Source organism: Odocoileus virginianus, unplaced genomic scaffold (assembly GCF_023699985.2).
Source record: "Odocoileus virginianus isolate 20LAN1187 ecotype Illinois unplaced genomic scaffold, Ovbor_1.2 Unplaced_Scaffold_19, whole genome shotgun sequence".
Taxonomy (NCBI): Eukaryota; Metazoa; Chordata; class Mammalia; order Artiodactyla; family Cervidae; genus Odocoileus; species Odocoileus virginianus.
The window spans coordinates 388,719-413,689 of record NW_027224281.1 but is presented as its reverse complement, the minus strand read 5'-3'; the positions used below and the strand labels follow the sequence as shown (position 1 = coordinate 413,689).

Genomic DNA, 24,971 nt, shown 5'->3' with positions numbered 1-24,971 from the left:
CACTGGTTCCAAATAGGAAAAGGAGTACGTCAAGGCTGTATATTGTCACCCTGCTTGTTTAACTTCTATGCAGAGTACATCATGAGAAACACTGGGCTGGATGAAGCACAAGCTGGAATCAAGATTGCCGGGAGAAATATCAATAACCTCAGATATGCAGATGACACCACCCTTATGGCAGAGAGTGAAGAGGAACTAAAAAGCCTCTTGATGAAAGTGAAAGAGGAGAGTGAAAAAGTTGGTTTAAAGCTTAACATTCAGAAAACTAAGATCATGGCTTCTGGTCTCATCAACCTGATGGGAAATAGATGGGAGACAGTGGAAACAGTGTCAGACTTTATTTTTTGGGCTCCAGGATCACTGTGGGTGGTGATTGCAGCCATGAAATTAAAAGACGCTTACTCCTTGGAAGGAAAGTTATGACCAACCTAGAGAGCATATTAAAAAGCAGAGACATTACTTTGCCAACAAAGGTCCATCTGGTCAAGGCTATGGTTTTTCCAGTGGTCATGTATGGATGTGATAGTTGGACTGTGAAGAAAGCTGAGTGCTGAAAAAATTGATGGTTTTGAAGTGTGGTGTTGGAGAAGACTCTTGAGAGTCCCTTAGACTACACAGAGATCCAACCAGTCCATCCTAAAGGAGATCAGTCCTGGATGTTCATTGGAAGGACTGATGCTGAAGCTGAAACTCCAATACTTTGGTTACCTCATGCGAAGAGTTGACTCATTGGAAAAGACCCTGATGCTGGGAGGGATTGAGGGCAGGAGGAGAAGGGGACGACAGAGGATGAGATGGTTGGATGGCATCACCGACTCAATGGGCATGAGTTTGAGTAAACTCCGGGGAGTTGGTGATGGACAGGGAGGCCTGGCGTGCTGCGATTCATGGGGTCACAGAGTCAGACACGACTGAGCGACTGAACTGAACTGAACTGAGCTGAAGTGTCCTGGTTGATGAGCATAGGAGAAACCCAGAGCTTACAAATTTGACTCTAAGATTGAACACCTTCAGTAGAATTGTAACTTTCCTCAAAACCTGTCTGTGCCAGTCACATAACTCAAGAAAGGAAGAAATAGAAGGATATCAAACCAGTCAATCCAAAAGGAACTCAGTCCTGAATTTTCACTGGGAGGGCTGGTGCTGAAGCTGAAGCTCCAACACTTTGGCCACCCGATGAGAAGAAACGAGTCATTAGAAAAGACGCTGATGCTGGGAAAGACTGAAGGCAGGAGGAGAAGGGGACGACAGAGGATGTGACGGTTGGATGGCATCACCGACTCGAGGCACATGAGTTTGAACGAGCTCTGGGAGTTGGTGATGGGCAGGGAAGCCTGGTGTGTTGCAGCCCATGGCATCACAAAGGGTCAGACACAACTGAGTGACTGGACTGAACATTTAAGATACTCTGGCTTGATTCCCCTCCACTTAGAAGAAGTCCAAATAGAGAGATGCACATTTCCATTGCTAACTAAAACATGATTAATTTGTTGAACAATCAGCAAAGTTGCCTCCTTTACAATGTTACTACATGTAATTATTACAAATTGTATTTTAAGTGATTTATATTATTTTCAAGTTAACCAAAGATATAAATTACTCATTTTAAGGAGTAGTTCTTTTATGTAAGTGAACAGATTTCATTCTAATTTTGAGGCTCATGAAAAGGAAGATTAGTGACCAGGCTTAACTCACTCCTAGGGATCTTCCAATTGTTATAAAATACATAATAGAGTACATGCAGCTGTACTCTGTAGGTTTCCAAATGGCCCAGTTAATTTCACTAGTTTAGATGTATGTAAATAAAACTTGTTAAAGAAAAATCAATCATGTTCATACTGCAATCAGGAGATGAAACATGAGTGGTCATCTAAAAATATCAGCCAAGGATTAAGCTATGCTGAACATCAAAAAAACAAACAAAAACAAAAAACAAGTCAAAAATCAGCTTTGCCAAATTTCAAAATACATAAATAATCACTGGAGATTAAGAAGAATGTTAAGTGATGACTATTATTCAAAGGGAACCCTCTTACACTGTTGGTGGGAATGCAAACTAGTACAGCTGCTATGGAGAACAGTGTGGAGATTTCTTAAAAAACTGGAATTAGAACTGCCATATGATCCAGCAATCCCACTTCTGGGCATACACACCGAGGAAACCAGATCTGAAAGACACACATGCACCCCAATGTTCATCACAGCACTGTTTATAATAGTCAGGACATGGAAGCAACCTAGATGCCCATCAGCAGACGAATGGATAAGGAAGCTATGGTACATATACACCATGGAATATTACTCAGCCATTAAAAAGAATTCATTTGAATCAGTTCTAATGAGATGGATGAAACTGGAGCCCATTATACAGAGTGAAGTAAGCCAGAAAGATAAAGACCAATACAGTATGCTAATACATATATATAGAATTTAGAAAGATGGTAATGATAACCCCATATGCAAAACAGAAAAAGAGACACAGATGTACAGAACAGACTTTTGGACTCTGTGGGAGAAGGTGAGGGTGGGATGTTTTGAGAGAACAGCATCGAAACATGTATATTATCTAGGGTGAAACAGATCACCAGCCCAGGCTGGATGCATGAGACAAGTGCTTGGGCCTGGTGCACTGGGAAGACCCAGAGGAATCGGGTGGAGAGGGAGGTGGGAGGGGGGAATGGGATGGGGAATACATGTAAATCCATGGCTGATTCATGTCAATGTATGACAAAAACCACTACAATATTGTAACGTAATTAGCCTCCAACTAATAAAAATAAATGAAGAAAAATAAATAAATAAATAAAATAAAATACTGTTCTTTTAAAAAGTGAAAAAAAAATCTTAGAAAATGATTACAGTGCCACTGATAACAGCACATTGAGGATGTTTAAGTAGCACATTTTTGCTTTCAAAAAATAATCCAAGATTCTTGTCATAACTTGCTTCATTCTCCAAATATTTCTTTCACATTGTCATTATTCTCCCAGCTGCAATTTGATGTTTCTATACCTAAAACTCCATATGAATGTAGCACAATAATCTACTTGTTCAAAGGTCATTTATTCCTGTTGGTTTAACATTTTAAATCATAAATAACTTAAGCTTTCACCTTATCTAGAGAAATTCTGTGATCTCAGTAGTATCTAGGGCCTTGCACAAGGAGTGAGTCGATAGGTAAAGGTTTTCTTTATCCAAAACTGTTTTGTATAAATTGTTTCTTCCTTTCTTAATTCAGTTACTCCTCACGATTTATCTCCTGTAATTGATGCCGTCTCTCTATTTACTTCCCCAAATGAAATCACAGCTCTTCCACTTCCCTTCTCCAAAACACTAAACAAGTGTGCTCATTATGCAAATAGTTTTATCAAAGATTTATGAATAGTGAAATATGCAAAACAGGAAACAGTTTCAGAATGAAAGTGAAAGTGACTCAGTCATGTCTGATTCTTTGTGACCCCAGGGACTATACAATGCATGGAATTCTCCAGGCCAGAATAGTGGAGTGGGTTCCCTACTCCAGAGTATCTTCCCAACCCAGGGATCAAATCCAGGTCTCCTGCACTGCAGCAGATACTTTACCAACTGAGCCACAAGGGAGACTGAGTCCCTAAATCTCATGACCACATCTCACACTGGGACATCTTGTTTATTGACCATATGCCTTCTTAAGTCCTGACATAATTAAATGTTTCTGAGCATCCTTACTGCTCGTGCCCTGCTCTCTGAAGTATAAACACTAGAAAGCATTCCAAATTCAGGTTTTCAATTTTGCAGAAGTAGTAATTTCCCTTTTTGAACAAATCATCTCTGTAATATATGAGCTTAAAAGGCTTTCTCTGTCTGACAACAACAGCAAAAGACAATCAAACTGTTTTGCTAAAAAGAAGAAAGGAATACCCACCTTGAGAACGATTCATATGTCATTCTGAGACAGAGGAGAGTCAACTTTAAATCAGGAATGTTTTCTTATATTTCATGCTCACTGAAATAGAATAACATGATCAAGAGTATATAGAGTATACTGAAGAATAATACACTTGAAATCAGAATAAGAAGTTAGTTTACAATTTTTCTTTCTAAAGCTGTGTGACTTTAAGTAAATCATTATCCAGACTTGGCTTCACTTTCCCACCCATGCAAAACATGTATTTTGATGATTGGCTATGTGTCAATTTGACTTACAAAGGTGAAAAATAAACTCTTTGCCAAAAGAAGATTAACACTAAATGTTTACAGATGGGAAATGGATTATCCTTGATACTCTTAGAACCAATAATCTAAAGAAGGTATTTAAAGAAGGTATATTATTGCCTTGTTAAATATGGACGATAAGAGTAGAAACAGAGTATTTTATTTATCATTTTTATTGCAAGTTGATAGATTAAAAACAACCCCAGTGATATGTTTTCAATCTAGTGTTATGTAATTCCTTATTTGGAGACCATTCATCTTTTCCCAGTGTAAAAATAAATTCAAAATGATAATGAAAAGAGATAATATATTCACTATTTAATATTATTACTATGCAAGAAAAGGAAATTATATGTATTTTGAAAACAGTGAGAGAAATATATAAAAATGGAAATAAATTATTCAAACAGGACTCAAAGTTCTTTAAGATACGAGGTAAAAAAAGATAATAAAAAATATGGCAAGAAGGTTGTCACTAAAATTAAACACTCAACATCTCAGTCTTGTAACTCATGCATACAGACAGTTCTAATCAAAACTGTCTCTTACTCAGGGTTTTTCTCAGATTAAGTTTAATATCTTTGTTCCTCAGGCTCTAGATTAGTGGGTTCATCATGGGAACCATATTGATATAAAAGACAGAAGAGATTTTCCCCTCATCCATAGACTCAGCAGAAGGTGGTTTGAGATACATAATGCCCCTGATCCAAAGAATTGAGAAACAGCAATGATGTGCAAACTGCAGGTGCTGAAGGCTTTGGACCTGCCCTTTGTGGAGCTGATGTGGAGGATGTTGGTGAGGATAAGACCATAAGAGGCAAAGATGGTGAGACTGGGCACAATGATATTGATGCCCACTACAATGAAGACTTCCAGCTCACTGACATAGGTACTTGTGCAGGAGAGCTTGAGCAGAGGGAGGATGTCACAGAAATAATGATTGATGGTGTTTGTTTGCATCACAGAAGGTCAGTCTCAGCATGCATCCAGTGTGAGCCATGGCACCAGAAAATGCCAAGTATGAACCAATCATTAGGCTAGAACACACTTTAGGGGACATGGCAACATTAGACAAAAGTGGGTTACAGATGGCCACATAGTGATCATAGGCCATTGATGTCAGCACATAGCATTCAGAAATGATTAAAAAAAAAAAAAAAAAACAACAGAAGAAGTAGAGCTGGGTCATGCACCCCAGGTAAGAAATAATATTCTTCTTTGATGTGAAGTTAATCAGTATTTTGGGTGTGAGTACAGAAGAATAACAGAGGCCTATGAAAGACAAGTTAAACAGGAAAAAGTACATGGGGGTGTGTAGGTGTGAATTCAGTGCAGTTAGGATTATCAATCCCAAACTTCCCAGCGCAGTGAGCATGTACTTCCCTAGGAACAGGAAGAATAGAAGGAGTTGAAGATCTCGCTGGTTTGTTAATTCCAGCAGAATGAATTTGGTCACAAAAAAGCCTTTTCCAGGAGCCATTCTTTTCTAAGGTGATCTGTGAGCACAGAAGAAAAAGGTTACATAGAGAACAATGACTCAATTTTCACATAATATCTCCTCTCACAAGTGTGATGTTTGGGCTGGGAATATCTGAGAGTAACCCAGCCTGGACTCGCAGAATTGTCTTAGCTACTCTCTCATGGAACTGTGTTACCATAATTTTTGCTTTTTGCATCTGGTGTGATCACCACCCTAGAGCAAGACATCCTGAAATGCAAAGTCCAGTGGACCTTAGGAAGCATCACTACAAGCAAAGCTATTTGAGGTAACGGAATTCCAGTTGACCTATTTCAAACCCTAAAAGATGGTGCTGTGAAAGTGTTGCACTCAATACGCCAACAAATTTGGAAAACTCAGCAGTGGCCACAGGACTGGAAAAGGTAAGGTTTCATCCTAATCCCAAAGAAAAGCAATGCCAAAGAATGCTCAAACTACCGCACAGTTGCACTAATCTCACATACTAGTAAAACAACACTCAAAATTCTCCAAGACAGGCTTCAACAGTACATGAACAACAAACTTCCAGATGTTCAAGCTGGTTTTAGAAAAGGCAGAGGAAGCAGAGATCAGGTTACCAACATCCACTGGATCATCAAAAAAAGAGAGTTCCAGAAAAACATCTACTTCTGCTTTATTGACTATGCCAAATCCTTAGACTGGGTGGATCAAAACAAACTGCAGAAAGTGCTTAAAGAGATGGGATGGATATAACAATCATGCTGATTTTGCAGAATTATTGCAGAGATTTTGTTTGCAAAAAACTCAGGACCTTTGTCCTGTTCCTTTTGCTTTGAATAAATTGCCCCATCCTAAAAAAAAAAAAAGAGAGAGAGAGAGAGATGGGAATACCAGACCACCTGACCTGTCTCCTGAGAAATCTGTGTGCAGGTCAGGAAGCAACTGTTAGAACTTGACATGGAATGACAGGCTGGTTCTAAATAGAGAAAGGAGTGTGTCAAGGCTGTATATTGTCAGCCTGCTTATTTAATTTATATGCAGAGTACATCATGAGAACTGCTGGGATAGATGAAGCACAAGTGGGAATCAAGATTGCCGGGAGAAATATCAAGAGCCTTCAGATATGCACATGACACCACCCTTATGGCAGAAAGTGAAGCACTAAAGAACCTCTTGATGAAAGTGAAGGATGAGAGTGAAAAAGTTGGCTTGAGGATCAACATTCAGAAAACTAAGGGAAAAAAAAAAAAGAAAACTAAGATCATGACATCTGGTCCCATCTTTTCTTGGCAAATAGATGGGGAGACAGCAGAAACAGTGAGAGACTATTTTTTGGGACTCCAAAATCACAGCAGATGGTGACTGCAGCCATGAAATTAAAAGACTCTTGCTCCCTGGAAGAAAATTTATGACCAACCTAAACAGCATATTAAAAAGCAGAGACATTACTTTGCCGACTAAGGTCTGTCTAGTCAAAGCTATGGTTTTTCCAGTAGTCATGTGAGAGTTGGACTATAAAGAAAGCTGAGCACTGAAGAATTGATGCTTTTGAACTGTGGTGTTGGAGAAGACTCTTGAGGGTCCCCTGGACTGCAAGGAGATCCAACCAGTCCATCCTAAATGAAATCAGTCCTGAATATTTATTGGAAGAACTGATACTGAAGCTGAAACTCCAATACTTTGGCCACCTGATGTGAAGAACTGACTCCTTGGAAAAGATCCTGATGCTGGGAAAGATTGAAGGCAGGAGGAGAAGGGAATGACAGAGGATGAGATGGCTAGATGGCATCACCGACTCAATGGACATGAGTTTGAGTAAGCTCTGGGAGTTGGTGATGCACAGAGAGACCTGGCATGCTGCAGTCTATGGGGGTCACAAAGAGTGACTGAACTGAACTGAACTGGGTCTTTGTAAACTAAGTAGGAAAGAGTATCAAAACTTAGCCTACAGAAGGAAGGAAATGACTGCCCTGTGCAGACTCGACAGCTTGGGGAAAAAAACAAAGAGTGGATAAAGGAAAGGTTTGGACCGGGATTGACTCATTCTTCCCACATCTCAACATTTCTCCATTCACTTGAAGTCTCCACTCACCAATAAGACTGTAGGCAGAGACTCTAGCACTTAGGTGCTGGTCTCTAAAGCAGATTAGACCTGGTGGGGTGAGAACAAAGAAAATTGCTTAACTAAAACTAAACAGCCAGAGTCTATGTGAGGTTAACTCTTCACTCCACATCACGGAGTAAAAGCTGTAACTATAGATGAGTGAGACTTTCATCCATGGAGAGGGGACTTACCGACTGTCTAATGCACACTTTTAGGCCCCTAGTATCTCTGGTCATTCACTGATTCCTGCATTGAATAAGTTTTGTGTGAGTCTCATGACGCAAAATTGGGAAATAAGTTGTCATATCTTAGATCCTTGGACTTCCATTTCAAACAAGAAGCACATGAATAAATGGAATTCAGAAACTCACCTTCCTGTCTCCAGAAAACCCCAGGGCTTTCTTATCATTGGTTTTACCCTCTGGTCTTGGTACGGCAACTTCAAGTTCTGAAGCTTTGATTCCTTTGATTCTAAGAGAATGCATATGCATTTTCTGATTTGCCTTCAAAATCTTCTAGAAATATAGATCACAATTTATGTTTATGACTTTCAGTCCACTCAAGCAACAGAGAAAAATAAACATTCTTCATTATTATTAGTTTCGTCACTTAGTCACAAAAGACTTAATGTCAGTGTAATGCTATAATGCATTCAGTTATAAATGTGACAGAAGCTTGCTCAGTCTCTTCCACAGGAAAACAGTCTATGTATAATAGGAACCTGGGGGGATTGCATTTACATTCTGTTCCTTAATTTGTCAGTCCCCTAGAGATTCAATAGTTTACTCAAGTTTTCCCTTCACTTAGGGACTGTCCATTTCCCACCTTTCATTTTCTGTTCATTTAGGCTACAGAAATGAAGAGGAAGCCCTAGTCTCTTTTTTTACTACAGAAAAACTGATGCAAATATAATTTATATAGTGAATATGTAAGAAGTTCAGAAACTTGTTAAGAAAATCTTTCACCCAGTTCACGCATGAAGCCAGCCATACTGAAGCTGGGTGTAAGGGCAATGAAAAATTGCATGTCTGGACAATGTGATTCAGAAATGAGTCCTAGCAAGTCAGTGCTGGTGCTGTGCTTACTGGCTCAGTCTTGTCCAGCTGTCTGAGACCCCATGGACTGTAACCCACCTGGCTCCTCTGTCCATAGGGATTCTCCAGGCAAGAATACTGGAGTGGGTTGCCATGCCCTCCTCCAGGGGATCTTCCCAACCCAGGGATCAAACCCATGTGTCCCTCATTGCAGATGGATTCTTTACCATCTGAGAAACCAGGGAAGCCCAAGAATACTGGAGTGTGTAGCCTATCCCTTCTCCAGGGGATCTTCCTGACCCAGGAATTGAACTGGGGTACCCTGCATTACAGGTGGATTCTTACCAGCTGAGCTACCAGGGAATCCCAATTAACTGGCCTATCAATGACTCATTAATAGGAAAAATGTTCCCTGTGAGATTTCCTAATCCATAAATTCTCTACACAGTCTTGAAAATAACTTTTTTCTTGTGGTGCTTTTATGTTTATTGAAATTTAAAAAAAAAATGCCTCACTAAAATCTTATTTTTGTTAAGAAGAAAAATACACACACACATAAATACACAAATATATTAATAAATGCTTATATAAATGGCAGTTTAAAAGTTCATGAGAGGTGTATATTAAACAGATAGCAGTTGGTATCTCTGAGTAATGGGATTACTCATGATTTTTATGTTTTATATATTTATGAATTTTCAGATTTCAAAAATTTTGTGTTATTCATTCTTCAATTTTTTTAATACCAGACAACTGTGTGTTACATTATAACAAGAAAAATTTGTTTTCTGAAAAAAGGATATTTCAGCCACATTTTGGGTTCCTGGAACAAAAACAGAATAAAAAAGAAAACTGAAAATAGTTTTCACTTACACAAAGCAAAAAAGCCTCTTTCTTTTACTGAATAATCATCCAATCATAAAATTGTCTTCATTCCTTTAAGAAACAACATTTTGAAAAGAGTTAATATCATATTTGTGAAACCACAACTTTGTAAAATACTATTATTGTTTCTTTATAAAAGGAAATGGAATGATTTTTTTATGCCACCTGCTGAGAAATAATCATTTTTAAATGGAACTTATCATAGAGACAGGGGCTTCCCTGGTGGCTCAGCAGTAAAGACTCCACCTGCCAATGCAGGAGACCTGGGTCCCAGGGAAAATAACTCTTATTAAAGGAGGAAAGGCGCACTGGGTCTCCAGGAGAAAGCTACCTTTTAATTTTATGAGTTCTAAAATGACAATTTTCTTCTATATCAGAATTGGAACAGTACAAAAAACTCATTTTTGGTTTGTGCACTGGGGTGGAGTCTATAGAGACTGTATCTCAGCCTGCTCTACCTACCTCAGTGTGGCCTTTTTCTCCCCTTTGTGAAGAAGGTGCTCTGCTAGTTCTCAGATCTTTTTCAGAGGTGGTTGTTTCATATGTAGCTGTAGATTCACTGTGTTCATAGAAGGAGGTGAACTTAGGATCTTCCTATGTCACCAATTTGAACCATGTTCCCTAAAATTGGGCTTCCCTGAAAGCCTAGTTCGTAAAGAATCTGCTTCCAATGCAGGAGACCCCAGTTCAATTCCTGGGTCGGGAAGATCAGCTGGAGAAGGGATAGGCTACCCACCTCTGTATTCTTGGGCTTCCCTTTCGGCTCATCTGGTAAAGAATACACCTGCACTGAGGGAGACCTGGGTTCGATCCCTGGGTTGGGAAGATACCCTGGAGAAGGGAAAGGCTACCCACTCCAGCATTCTGGCCTGGAGAATTCCATGGACTGTATACTCCATGGGATCACAAAGAGTCAGACACCACTGAGTGACCTTCATTTTCACTAACCGTATACAGTCAATTTTATCTCACTAAAACTGCAAAAGTATGAAAATGTTACTATTTAATGAAATAAGATATTTTATTTTATTTTTAAATGACAAAAAATGTATGGCCATTGAACTTCCCTGGTAGTCCAGTAGTAAAGAATCCATCTGCCAAGGCAGGGGATGTGGGTACAATTCCTGGTAAGGGAAGATGCCACACGTCCTGGGACAACTAATTCCATTCACCACAACAACTGAGCCCTTGGGCCACAACTACTGAAGCCCATGCTCTAGAGCCCAAGTGCGACAACTACTGAACTCACGAGTCGCAACTTGAGAGCAACAACCACTCACCACAGCTAGAGAGAGCCCAAGAACATGTTTGGAATAATTTATGTGTGGGAATCTATCTCTCCAATTGTAAATTTTGTGAAATATAAATAGAGATCAAGTGTTTTTAATTTAAAAATTTAGTGTCACATTTATTTGGGCTGTTCTGAGAACATTTTAAGGCTTAGTACCCAATAAAAGGTAAAAAATCTTATTTTTTTTTTATTGGTTGCATGTTGAAGTGATAATATTCTAGAGTTATCAAGTTACAGGAAACATTATTATAATTAACGTCACATCTTTCTCTTTTACCTTGTTAATTCAGCTAGCAGAAAGTTTGAAATCACATGTGGGACTTGAAGTATATTTAAATTGGATATCACTGGTCTAGATGGTGCTTAATAGGTTTAATTTTTTAATTAATTTCTATTGAGCATAATTTCTCTTTACAATGCTGTGTTAGTTTCTTGCTGTACAGCAAAGTGAATCAGTCATACATATACATATAACCACTCTTTTTTTTTTAATTTCCTTTGCATGTAAGTCACTACAGAGCATTGAGTAGAGGTTCTTGTGCTAGACAAGAGGTTCTCACTAGCTGTCTATATTATACATAGTAGTGTTTATATGTCAGTCCCAATGTCCTAATTCATCCCACCTCCTCCTCTTCTTCTCTTTTTGTTGTTCAGTTGCTCAGTCTTGTCTGACTCTTTGTGACCCCATGGACTGCAGCATGCCAGGCTTCCCTATCCTTCACTATCTCCCAGAGTTTGCTCAAACTCATGTCCATTGAATCGATGATGCCATCCAACCATCTCATCCTCTGTCATTCTCTTCTCCTGCTGCCCTCAACCTTTCACAGCATCAGAGTTTTTTCCAGTGAGTCACTTCTTGGCATCAGGTGGCCAAACTATTGGAGCTTCAGCATCAATCTTTCCAATGAATAGTCAGAGTTGATTTCCTCTAGGATTGAGTGGTTTGATCTCCTTGCTGAGCAAGGGACTCTCTGGGACCCCATGAACTATAGTCCACCAGGCTTCTATGTCCATGGGGATTCTCCAGGAAAGAATACTGGAGTGGGTAGCCACTTCCTTCTCCAGAGGATCTTTCCAAACCAGGGATCGAACCAGGGTCTTCCACATTACAGGATGATTCCTTACCTGTCTGAGCCACCAGGGAAGCCTCTTCCCTTATTAGTAACCAAAAGTTTGTTCGCTACATCTGTGACTCTATTTTTGCTTTACCATTTTAACTAGTGATAGTTAATCTCTACCATTTTTCAGGATGTAATTTAGGAACTTTCTGGTCTGTGATTCAGAGGACCATTTTTGTTAAAACTAGAAAAGCAGAGTTTTCAGCTCTGTTTAGTACATAAGTACAGTCAAATTCCATGGCTTACCTGATGGACTCTCAGTTGTGAAAATTTCAACAATTTCCCTTGTTACTTTTCAGCTCCATTCATGAACATTAAAAAGCTAAAACAACTAAGAATAACTATGCTGTGCAAGTAAAATATCCTGACTTGATTGCCCTCTTTTGAAAGAAGTCCAAATAGATAGACCCAGTACTTATTGCTAACTAACACATGTTCAAATTGCTCAACTCTCTGCTAAGTTATCTCCTTAGAAATGTCACCACTCTTTATTATAACAAATACTCTTTAAATTATTTTATTAAATTTTTCCAATTAGTCAAAGACAAATTGCTTTCAAGGAAGCTTTATTTTTTCTGTAAATGAAGCACATTTGGTTTGTATTTTGATGTTAATGAAAGATTAGTAACTGAGTTTCAGCCACTCTGTGGCCACCTTGATTTATGATAGAACATATAACCTAGTGGGCACACCTCTGAGGTGTCCACAGATTTCCAAGTAGCACTGATATCTTTCATATCTGTTTATATACACTTTTCTTTCAACAAAGAAAACAAGTTTTTCAAAATGAAGAGTAAATAAAAGAAAGGGAAAAAAGCAAAAAGTTGAAGCCAAGATCAACTATTTCACATAACTAGAACTTAAAAGGTTAAAATAAATTATGTTAATATTGGGATCAGGGGAGGGGAATGAGTGGTCTTTTTAAACTAAGACAGGGTTTAGCAATCTCAACATCCAAAAAACTAACAGACCAATAAACCAGTTATACGAATTTTAAAATAACTGAATAGTGTGTGGAGACTAGGAATGTGGCAAATGGTGAATATCAACAAAGGTGTTTTAGAAAACATTTAAATTCTGATGATACATTGAGTTCAGGATTTTTAGATTTGACTTTCTTAAACTTTTTTCCCCAAAATGATGATAATTCAATATCCTTTCCAGAAAAGCCATGGTCACAACTTGCTTTATTCATCCAATATTTTTAAAAAATTTCTTTAATTTCTCATTGCTCTACCAGCTGCAGTTCAAGGTTTTCACACCTAAAAATCCAAATGGAAATAGCATATGGAAGCCAACAAGAAGGTGTTATTTAGTCCTTTCTGACTCCTCCTGTCCTGTGGGTTTAGTTTTTTTTTTTTTAATTCAAGTAAATTATGCTTTTATCATCCAAATAAATTATATGACCTATATAATATATCTAGGGCTTTCCAGGATGGAGAAAGGAATAGATAAAGGCTTCCATTATCTAACATTCTTCATTCTAAATTTCTTTTTCCTAAATTAAGTTCCAATTGTCCCTAGCTATTTTATCTCCTGGGCCTCCCAAGTGGCTCAGTGGTAAAGAATCTGTCTGTCAGTGCAGGAGACACAAGGTTTGATCCCTGGGTTAGGAAGATCCTCTGGAGAAGGAAATGGCTACTCACTCCAGTATTCTTGCCTGGAAAATCCCATGGACAGAGGTGCCTGGCAGGTTAGAGTCCATCGGGTCAGGTTTAGTCCAGACGTGACTAAAGCTAATAAACAACAATTTTATCTCCTAAAGAGCTATTCTTTCTCTACCTCCTTTCCCAAACATGGCTATAACTTTTTCATCTTCATTTCCAAAAACTACTAACGGTATGGACACTGTTCATTATAATTTTATCAGGCTTTATCGACACTGGAATGTATTTACAGTAATCAATGCAATATAAATTCAGATTGAAATAGTATCATGACCATTCCCATGGGGGACCTCTTATATACTGACCATGTATGTCTCTCTGAGTCCTGACATATTGCCATGATTTAGGCTCCTTTTTCTCGCATGTCCTGCTCCTGAATTACAGATAGTTGCAAACTTTCTAAACTCAATTTTTAAAATTTTGTTTCAGAAAAAGTAACTTCCTTGTTTGAGCCAATCTGCTCCCCAATATATTAACCCCAAATTTTCCTCTGTCCCAACAAAAAGAACAATCAAGTTATTTTCTACAAAATAACTAAAAAAGTGATAGCCACACTGAGGGAAATTCATTTATCATCTTGGGACAAGGCAGAGTCACCTTTGAAACTAGCAGTGTTTTCTCAAATTCCACCATTACTGAAATAAAAGTAATAGAAGAAAGTAACAGCAAAATAGATCACAAAGTAGCAAACTTGAAATCAACTTTCCTTTATAAAGCTAGATGACTTAAGTAAATCTATCAACTCTAATCTTTACTTTTGTATGCGTAAATAAATATAGTTTGATGAACTGTTATGTCAATGCTTGTGTACTAAGGTTAAAAAAAAAAAAACTCTTTGCCAAAAGAAGCTTAAAGCATAGCATTTATATATGTAAAATGGATTATCCTTGATAGTCACCATAGAACCTTTAAACTCTGACATTCTTGCCAGCTGGAGCATGAAAAGAGTAGAAATATTTAATTCATGCTTTTAATAGCAAGTGACAGACTGAAACACCCTCAGTGGTGCAGTGACACTCTAGTGTTACAGAATGCCATTATTTGAAGACCACGTATAATGTTCTAGACAATGAAAAAAAAGAGTTCAAAGTGACAATGATATAAAAGGACAGAGATAATACTATGAAATAATTAATGTTATTACTAAACAGGAAAAAAAGGTAGAGAAGATATTTTGTAATCATGAGAAAAAAAAAAAGACCTACTCCAAAAAGACTAGAAATTGCTTATGAATAAAGACTCAAATTTCCTTTACCAGGTTAAGGGGAAAACAATGGATCAAAAAGCTGCCACAAATAATATATAATTGAAGCACAGAATCTCCTCATCATATAACCAACTGCACAGACAGATACTTTTGATCAAAACTATCTCCTAGTCAGGGTTTTTTTCAGAGCAAGCTTAACGTCTTTGTTCCTCAAGCTATAAATTAAAGGGTTCAGCAAGGGAACGGTATTGGTATAAAAGACAGAAGAAATTTTTCCCTCATCCTTGGACCCAGCAGAAGATGGTTTGAGATACACAAATGCAGCTGATCCAAAGAACAGGGAAACAGCAATTATGTGGGAACTGCAGGTGCTGAGGGCTTTGGATCTTCCTTCCATGGACTTGATGTGGAGGATGCTGGAAAAGATGAGACCATAAGAGACAAAGATGGTGAGACTGGGCACAATGATATTGATGCCCACCACAATGAAAATTACCAGTTCATTGACCTGGGTACTTGTGCAGGAGAGTTGGAGAAGAGAGAGCATGTCACAGAAAAAATGGTTGATGATGTTTGCATCACAGAAAGTCAGTGTCAACATGTTTCCAGTGTGAGCCATGGCACCAGAAAATGCCATCAAGTAGGAACCAAGGACGAGGCTGGTACACACTTTAGGGGACATGATAACATTATACAAAAGTGGGTTACAGATGGCCACATAACGATCATAGGCCATTGATGTCAGCACATAGATTTCAGAAATAGCAAAAAAACACAAAAAGTGAAGCTGGGTCATGCAGCCCATGTAAGAAATAATGTTATTCTTTGATATGAAGGTAACCAGCATTTTTGGTGTAAACACAGAAGAATAACAGAGATCTATGAAGGACAAGTGAAAGAGGAAAAAGTACATGGGAGTGTGTAGATGTGAATTCATCCCAATTAAAATTATCATGCCCAAGTTTCCCAACACAGTGACTGTATATATTACTAGGAACAGGAAGAACAAGGGGAGTTGGAGATCTGGTTGGTCTGTTAATCCCAATAGAAGGAATTCAGTCACAAATGAATCATTTCCAGAAGTCATTCTTCTCTAAGAGAATCTGTGGACAGAGGAGAATGTATTACATGGAGAAAAATTCAACTTCTCCAACATCTGTTCTCCGAAGAATGTTGTATGCCCTGGCAAGATCTGAGACCTGATCAATGTGGACCATATTCTACTTTATCATTATCATGAAACTGAGTGACTTGGTCTCTCTTGTTCATTAGTCTTTATAAGCTACATGAGCAAAATTTATCAAAACAGCCTGCAGCATGAAGCACATTGGTTCCATACACAAACGACTGCTGTAAAAACCACAGGATTGTGGAGAAGTTTGGACTAGGACATAGTCACGCTTCTCTCTTTCATCAATTCTTCTTTCACATGACCCATCTCTTCACAGTAAAATTGGAAGCAGCAACCCCACCAACCTGGTACTCACCTCCAACATATATTAGACTTGGTAGAGTAAGAATCAAGTAGATTTTCTGAACCAAAACAAAGGGACCAGAATCTAGGAGGGATTAAGTTACTGCTCCATGTCACAAAAACCATAAATATAGAAGAGTGAGATGTCCTTTGATGGAACTGATCGAGATAATGCATTCTCTGAGCAAATGAATATCTTTAAACTTTCCCTGCACCCATCTTTTAACGTATCCTTCTACCAGTTTCACTGAATCTCAGGACTACAAAAATTAAAGTCATCTATCTTAGACTCCTGAACATTCATCAGAAAAGGAGGGCATTAATATAAGTGGAATTCAGAAACTCACCTTTCTTATGCCATCAAACCTTGCTATTTCCTTGTCTGAGTTCTTACCCCCATATCTTGGAAGAGCAACTTCAGGCTCTGAGGCTTTGTTTCCTTTGCTTCTAAGAGGATGCAGCCCACAATTAATGTCTCATATGTACCATAAATCTTTCAGAACTACAGCTCATAATTTTTGAGCAAATTGAGTTTTTATTATTATCACCTTTGCCACTTGGTAAGTCACAGAAGATTTAATGTGAGTGTAATGATGTCATACACTCAGTTATCCCAGGGCAGAAGCTTGCTCAGACACTTCCCCAAGGAAACATTCTAAATGTAATAGGGACCTGAGGGGATTTTATTTACAAATATGACCATTATGTATCTTTTGTCCCTTAGGGATTCAAAAGTTTACTCAAGTTTTCCCTTCGCTATAGAGATTATTGACTTCCTTGGCATTCCAGTGGTTAATACTCAGCTTCCATTGCAGGGGGTTGAGTTCGATCCCTGGTCAGGGAACTAAGATCCTACATGTCACGTGGTGCAGCCAAAATATATTTTGGGCTTCCCTGGTGGCTTAGCTGGTAAAGAATTTGCCTGCAATGCAGGAGACCCTGGGTTCAATCCCTGGGTTGGGAAGATCCCCTGGAGAAGGGAATGGCTACCCATTCCAGTATTCTGGCCTGGAGAATTCCATGGACTTCATAGTCCATGGGGTTGCATACAGTTGGACACGACTGAGAAACTTTCACTTTCATAGAGATTATACACTCCCCAAGGAAAAGCTGAAAATAAACTCCTGTTTCCTATTCAGCAAGATGACATAAAAGGAAGCCCTAGAACCACCTACCTTCCATGAATACACTGATTCAGAAAACTTTCAGGTAGATTTCCTTTGTAAGAAATCCAGAGACTATAAAAGGTCCAGCTCCTAGTAATGTGTGAAATTAGTTATACAGAAACTGTTAGGGAAATTCAGGAAATTCTCTTTTTATAATACTTATTCTTCCAAAGAACCTTCAGGTTGGGACCAACTCCCAAGTTCTAGCTTCTCCCTGGGAAAGGAAAGGTATGCATTATGTGGCCAATGCCCCAACTTTTCTTTGGGCTGTCCAGGAGACTGGCTTCAAGACAGCCTGTGTGTCAGAAAGCATATGGGACCCAGGATAGAGAATTCTGTAGCTATCGTGGATGAGAGAGAACCAAGATGATGGATTGGGCTGGAAGCCACTATAGCTCCCCCTCATCGGATTAGCATAAAGCAAAGTACTGAAAACCCCTCTCTTATAGCTTTCCCTGGAGAGGAAGGAAGTGCACCATACATCTCAGGACACAGCATATCTGGGGGCTGCTTGTGGACTAAGCCCGCTAGGAACCAAGATAGAAGGCTGGACTAACACAGAGGTTGAGTGGTCCACACTGGCCATGCTTATTAGTGCTTTCTCCAGTACAATGCCAGCCCATGAAAATTAGGACAGGCCAGAAAGTTAAAGACCAATACAGTATACTAACGCATACAAATGGGATTTAAAAAGATGGTAACAATAACCCTATATGCAAAACAGAAAAAGAAACACAGATGTACAGAACAGAGCTTGGGACTCTGGGAGAAGGTGAGGGTGGGATGTTCTGAGAGAATAGCATTGAAACAAGTATACTATCAAGGCTGAAACAGATCACCAGCCCAGGTTGGATGCATGAGATGGGTGCTCAGGGCTGGTGCACTAGGAAGACCCAAAGGAATGGGATAGGGAGGGAGGTGGGAGGAGGGATCGGGATGGGGAACACATGTAAATCCATGGCTGATTCATGTCAATGTATGGCAAAAACTACTACAATATTGTAAAGTATTTAGCCTCCAACTAATAAAAATAAATAAAATAAAAAATAAAAAAAAAAAAGAAAATTAAGACAGATGGGTGATTTGTGCAATGTGCACACACCAAAGCAGAGAGTCAATGAAAATGAAGACATATGGAAATGTTTTCTAAAAAAAGATTAAGAAAAAGCACTGCAAACTGACTTTAATGGAATGGATATGTAAATTACCTGACATAGAATAAAAAAAGTATCATGCTTACAGTAATCAGAGAAAGATACATAACCAAAATGAGAATTTCACAAAGATTCAGAAAACTTAAAAATACTAAACAGAAATCATGAAGTTGAAAAAAGGAATAGAGAGAACACAGAATGTCACTCATTCATGTCCAACTCTTTGAGACCCCAGGGACTATAGTCCACCATGCTCCTCTGCCCATGGAATTCTCCAGGCAAGAATATGGGAAAAGGTAGCTCCTTCTCCAGGATATCTTCTCAACCTAAGGATTGAACCTGCACCTCTTTCACTGCAGGAGGATTCTTTACCACCTGAGCCACCAGGGCAGCCTAAAGAATACATAAGCATGTATTTATTTACACACACACATTAAATAGGACTTCCTTAGTGGCCCAGTGGTAAAGAATCCACTTGCAAAGGAGATGTGGCTTCAATCCCTGGGTCAGGAAGATACACTGGAGAAGAAATTGGCAACCCACTCCAATACTCTTTCCTGGGAAATCCCATGGACAGAGGAGTCTGCTGGTCTAGAGTCCATGGGGTCACAGAAGAGTCAGACACAACCTAGTGAATAAACATTTAGTAGGAAAAAACAGTATCATTTTTACTTATATAGCAGGGTCCCCTTAGTAGTAAAAGAAAGTACCAGACTCTGAGATTTGTCAAACTGCACAGAATAAGCAGTGCTCACAATTCAAAACCCAGAACAATGACCTGTGCTACCACAAATATGGGATATTTTTTGCAAGGCAACTCTAAAGGGAGAAATATTGAAAAGATTAAAAGACATTGTATGATTCCATTTTGGCTGCTACAATAAAATCTGGGACTCCCCTGGTGGCTCAGATGTTAAAGTATCTACCTACAATGCAGGAGAAGATACCCTGGAGAAGATACCCTGGAGAAAGATCCCCTGGAGAAAGGAATGGCAACCCACTCCAGCATTCTTGCCTGGAAAATTCCATGGGAATTCAAGGAGAGAGAAGCCTGGTGGGCTACAGCCCATGGGATGGCAAAGAGTCAGACATGACTAAGAACTAACACACACATGCACACACACACACACACACACACACACACACACACACACACAGAGTAAAATCTACACATTCGGGGGCTTTATAAAAAAGTAAAGCTTATTTCTCAAAGTTCTGGATCCAAGGAAGTCCAAGATCAAGGCATTGGAAGATTCAGTGTCTGGTGAGGTGCCTCTTCTTGGTTCAGAGCCTGCCATTTCTTGCTATATCCTTTCAGGATGAAAGGAAACCTCTCTGCTGTCTCTTTTATAAAAGCACTGATCCCACCCATGAAATCTCTATCCTTATGATATAATCAGCTACCACAGTTCTCACCTCCTAAGGCCATCACATAGAGGATTAGGTTTAAACATATGAATTTCAGGAGGACACAAACATTCAGTCTGCAGTAATCTTCACTCAAAGATTACACATGTTGACATTTCCATTTTAGGTTTCACTTTGAATTTTTTCCTTCATTCTCTGTATCTACAACCTAAGATCTATGTTTAGGATCATTCCAGTATATCACATTGGATTTTGAAAAAGCTATCCTCACACAATTAGGTAGAATGGGGAAATTCATGATGTAGCATTTTGGAAAAGAATCCAAATAAAGAGAAAATTATTAATTATGTGAATTGCATTAGATATCCTTCTAGGAAACTCCAGAAATGTTTGTGATATTAAAAAGAGACACCAGACTCTCTTCACAAGAATCATTTTAACAAGCAAAGCTCCCCATTTCAAAGCAAGTAGCCATGATTGAGGGATGTTCTTCTACTCAAATCTTGTCATATTTTGAATTTTTAAACAGACAAAAAGAATAGAAATCTTGGGTCAAAGGCAATGAATAATTGCATTTCTGGACAACAGAACTTAGAAATGTGTCATAGCAAATCCCACAGTGTTACAGTACATGTTTCATTAGAAGAGAAGTGCAGTTATCTGGGGTTTACCCTACTATGCATATTAACCATCCTATCAATGACTTATAGGAAAAAGGTTTTCTCTTAGATTTACTAGTTCCTGTTGATAAATTGTCTACATAGTCTAAAACATAACTCTTGGCAAAGGAAAGAAAGAACACTAGGTTTTAGGGGACAGATTTCTTAAAATTTCAAGTATCCTAAAATAAGCTTTCCTTCTGTATCAGAACTACAACCTTGTGTGAAAAAAAAATAATGTGTTAATTGTCCCTGTGTATTAAGGAATAGAGTTACGAAGTATGAAAATCCCTATCAGTGAAGGGAACTAGTCTCAACTGGAAATCGTTTCAGCAATAATCTAAGTAAACAGCTCCCACTGATGGGGACTTTTGTCTTAAATAATATTGGAACTAACTTAAAAAAAGTTTGCTCTAAGAAATATACCCAAAATATTGAAGAGATTTTCCTAGAAACACACAACCTACCAAAAATGAATCTAATAAAGATCTGTGGCAAGCAAAAGAGTAAAATTACACCATTATCTTATACCAAACACAAAAATTAAATAAAAATGGATTAGAGAATTAAGTGAAAGGCCTGAAACCATAAAATTTCTAGAAGAAAACACATGCAGTAACCTCCTTAACATTAATCCTAGAAATGTTTTTTAATTAATTAATTAATTTTTAATGAAAGCATAGTTGATTTACATTGTTTTATTAGTATCACATTAGTTGTATTAACAGCATGGTTATTATTCATTTATTTTAATTTTTGTATTCCATTTATAAGCAAAAAGTACAGAATTTGTCTTTCTCTATATGACTTATTTCACTAAGCATAATATTTTCCCAGGTCCAATAGCAAACTTTTTTTTTTTTTTTTTTTTACTGAGTAGTACCTAGTGCATATATATTTCAAATCTGTTTCATCCCATTCATTTACCAATGGACACTTAGGTTGCTTCCACACCTTCGCAATTATAAATAACGCTGCTATGAACAATGGAGTTAGAATCAGTGCTTTCATTTTTTTCAGATATATACTCAGGGTATGAATTACTGGATCATACAATGATTCTATTTTTACTTTTCTGAGGAACCTCCATAATGTCTCACATAATGGCTGTATCTGTTTACATTCCAACCCGACTCCATGTGGGCCTCTCTTTACAGCCTTGGTTGTGAACAGCTGTTCTGCTTGTCCCCAGGCTGATTTCAACAAGAGTTGCTCTATATGTGGTGTGTAGTCTGATATGTTCTTCAGGGAAGGTGAACCCACTGTCTTCCTACTGTGCTATCTTGATATCCCTTTTTATATTTGTAGTTTCAATTGTTATAGGCAATCTCTGTGCTGAGGGTCAGGCTCAGGCAAAACTTAAGTTCTCTGGTCTTTCTGAGCCTGCACCTCTCACTATACAAGCATGAAGACTTTCTAATTTTTTGTGTGTATGCTTCTTAAAAGTCCTGGTCTTTAATGTCTGGCTCCCAAAAGATAGGAAAAAAAGAAAAATGAAGATAGGAGGGATACAAGATACTGGTCATTAAATTCCCTGAAACTTGCTTCAGCTGGACTGGTGTGGGGTGGGGGTTTGGGGAGGGGCAAAGCCATGGTGGGGAGATGCACCAATTATGGCTGCTCTCCTCTCTGCACCTCTGATTCAGAAGCAATAATTAATAATCAGAGAACAGATATTGGATATTTGGAGGAAAATGTCCTATTTGCCAACTGGCTCCCATAAGAATTCTTGCAAGGTTCACCTGGAACTTATGCAAGTGTGTTAGCTATAGGGTTGTGCTGGGGTAGCTCCATTAAACAGTGAAAATCACTGAAATCCACCACAGCTAACTATACAAGTGTCCTGGAAGTTGTGAGGCTTCTATAGATTACACACTTCCAAAATAGTTATATAAGATAGATTCTGTCAGTGCAATTGTTTTTAAGTGGGGAAATATTTGTGGTGCTTCCTATTTTGCCATCTTCCCAGGATCATCCTCCTTCCCCTTTTATGTAGCAATCCATTTCCTTTCACAGCTACCCTCCAACTCATCAACACAGTTATACATGTTTAAATCTAGCATACCCTCTCATATTTTCTTACTTGTTGCTGCTGCTACTGCTACTAAGTCGCTTCAGTAGTGTCCAACTCTGCGACCCCATAGATGGCAGTCCACCAGGCTCCCCTGTCCCTGGGAAACTCTAGGCAAGAACAGTGGAGTGGGTTGCCATTTCCTTCTCCAGTGCATGAAAGTGAAAAGTCAAAGTGAAGTCGTTCAGTCGTATCTGATTCTTAGCGACCCCATGGACTGCAGCCCACCAGACTCCTCTGTCCATGGGATTTTCCAGGCAAGAGTACTGGAGTGGCATGCCATTGCCTTCTCCTCTTACTTGTTAGATATACTCAAATACATTTAGAGGGATTATGTCCTTATTTAAAAGAGTATCTGACCTCTTGTTTTTGAAGAGCATTTCTGACCATTTAAAACTACATCATCAAAACCTCTTCAGTGTTCTATGCTGTAAACATAATTTATCCAACCATCTCACATAGACAGAGATTTTTGTATACTTCCATTTTTTATCATTCAAAGCAATGACAAAATAAGCACCAGTATACATACATCATTTTATGCCAGTACTTTTAATTCAATAACATCCCAAAAGGTTGTCTTTCTGTGTGTTATTTAAATCAAATATTTTTCTGAAGTCAGTCAGTCAGTCAGTCCAGTTGCTAAGCCTTGTCTGACTTTCTGTGACCCCGTGGATGGCAGCACTCCATGCTTCCCTGTCCATCACCAACTCCCAGAGTTTGCTCAAACTCATGTCCATAGAGTCAGTGATTCTATCCAACCATCTCATCTTCTCTGTCCCTTTCTCCTCCTGCCTTGAATCCCTCCCAGCATCAGGGTCTTTTCCAATGAGTCAGCTCTTTGCATCAAGTGGCCAAAATATTGGAGTTTCAGCTTCAGCATCAGTCCTTTCAATGAATATTCAGGATTGATTTCCTTTAGGATTGACTGGTTGGATCTCCTTGCCATCCAAGGGACCCTGGAAATTCTTTTCCAACACCACAGTTCAAAAGCATTCAGTTCTTCAGCACTCAGCTTTCTTTATAGTCCAACTCTCACATCCATATATGACTACTGGAAAAATCATAGCTTTGACTAGACAGACCTTTGTCAGCAAAGTAATGTCTCTGCTTTTTAATATGCAGTCTAGGATGGGCAAAACTTTTCTTCCAAGGAGTAGCATCTTTTAATTTCATGGCTGTGGTTACCATCTGCAGTGACTGTGGAGCCCAAAAAAATAAAGGCTCTCACTGTTTCCAGTGTTTCTCCAATATTTGATGGGACTTGATGTCATGATCTTAGTTTTCTGAATGTAGAGGTTTGTTCTTGTTTTTTCAATTGAAGAACTTACTTTGCAGAATTTTGTTGTTTTCTGTCAAACCTTAACATGAATCAGTTATAGGTATACATAGATCCACTCCCTTTTGAAACTCCCTCCCATCTCCCTACTCATCCCAACCCTCTAGGTTGATTCAGAGATCCCATTTGAGATACCTGAGCCATACAGCAAATTACCATTGGCTATCTATTTTACATAGTAATGTAAGTTTCCATGCTACTCTTTCCATATATCTCACCCTCTCCTCCCCTCTCTCCATGTCCAAAATTCTATTCTCTATGTCTGTTTTTCCATTGCTGCCCTGTAAATAAATTCTTCAGTATCATTTTTCTAGAATCTGTATATATGTGTTAGAATACAATATTTACATTTCTCTTTCTGATTTACTTCACTCTGTATAGTAGGCTCTAGATTCATCCACCTCATTAGAACTGACTCAAATGTGCTCCTTTTTATGACTGAGTAATATTCCAGTGTATGTATGTACCATACTTCTTCACCCATTCATTGGTCTATGGACATCTAGGTTACTTCCACGTTCTAGCTATTGTAAATAGTGATGCAAGGAGCAATAGGATACATGAGTCTTTTTCAATTTTGGTTTCTTTGGGGTATGTGCCAAGTAGTGGGATTGCTGGGTCATATGGTGGCTTTATTCCTAGTTTTTTAAGAATCTCCATACCATCTTCCATAGTGGCTGTATCAACTTACATTCCCACCAACAGTGCAAGAGTGTTCCCTTTTTTTCCACACCCTCTCCAGTACTTACTGTTTGTAGACATTTTGATGATGGCCATTCAG

The 24,971-nt window shown here is 38.6% G+C and overlaps 1 protein-coding gene and 1 pseudogene across 2 annotated transcripts; both read right to left on the bottom strand.

Annotated features, from left to right (window-relative positions):
• Positions 1-4,726: 4,726 nt before the first annotated feature.
• Positions 4,727-5,674, bottom strand: LOC110121996 (olfactory receptor 8B8-like; annotated as a pseudogene).
• Positions 5,675-15,119: 9,445 nt separating this feature from the next.
• LOC139033587 (olfactory receptor 8B3-like) lies at positions 15,120-20,914 on the bottom strand. Of its 2 annotated transcripts, none has more exons than XM_070463006.1 (2): positions 20,894-20,914; positions 15,120-16,052 (listed from the first exon to the last, which is right to left on the bottom strand). In XM_070463006.1, the coding sequence occupies exon 2, from the start codon at positions 16,044-16,046 to the stop codon at positions 15,120-15,122; it is 927 nt and encodes a 308-aa protein (XP_070319107.1). In that variant the 5' UTR covers positions 16,047-16,052; positions 20,894-20,914. The 2 variants fall into 2 exon arrangements, with proteins under 2 accessions (XP_070319107.1, XP_070319106.1); XM_070463005.1 differs by lacking the exon at positions 20,894-20,914 and adding an exon at positions 18,959-18,966 and having other exon boundaries at positions 15,120-16,047.
• Between the last annotated feature and the right edge of the window lie 4,057 nt (positions 20,915-24,971).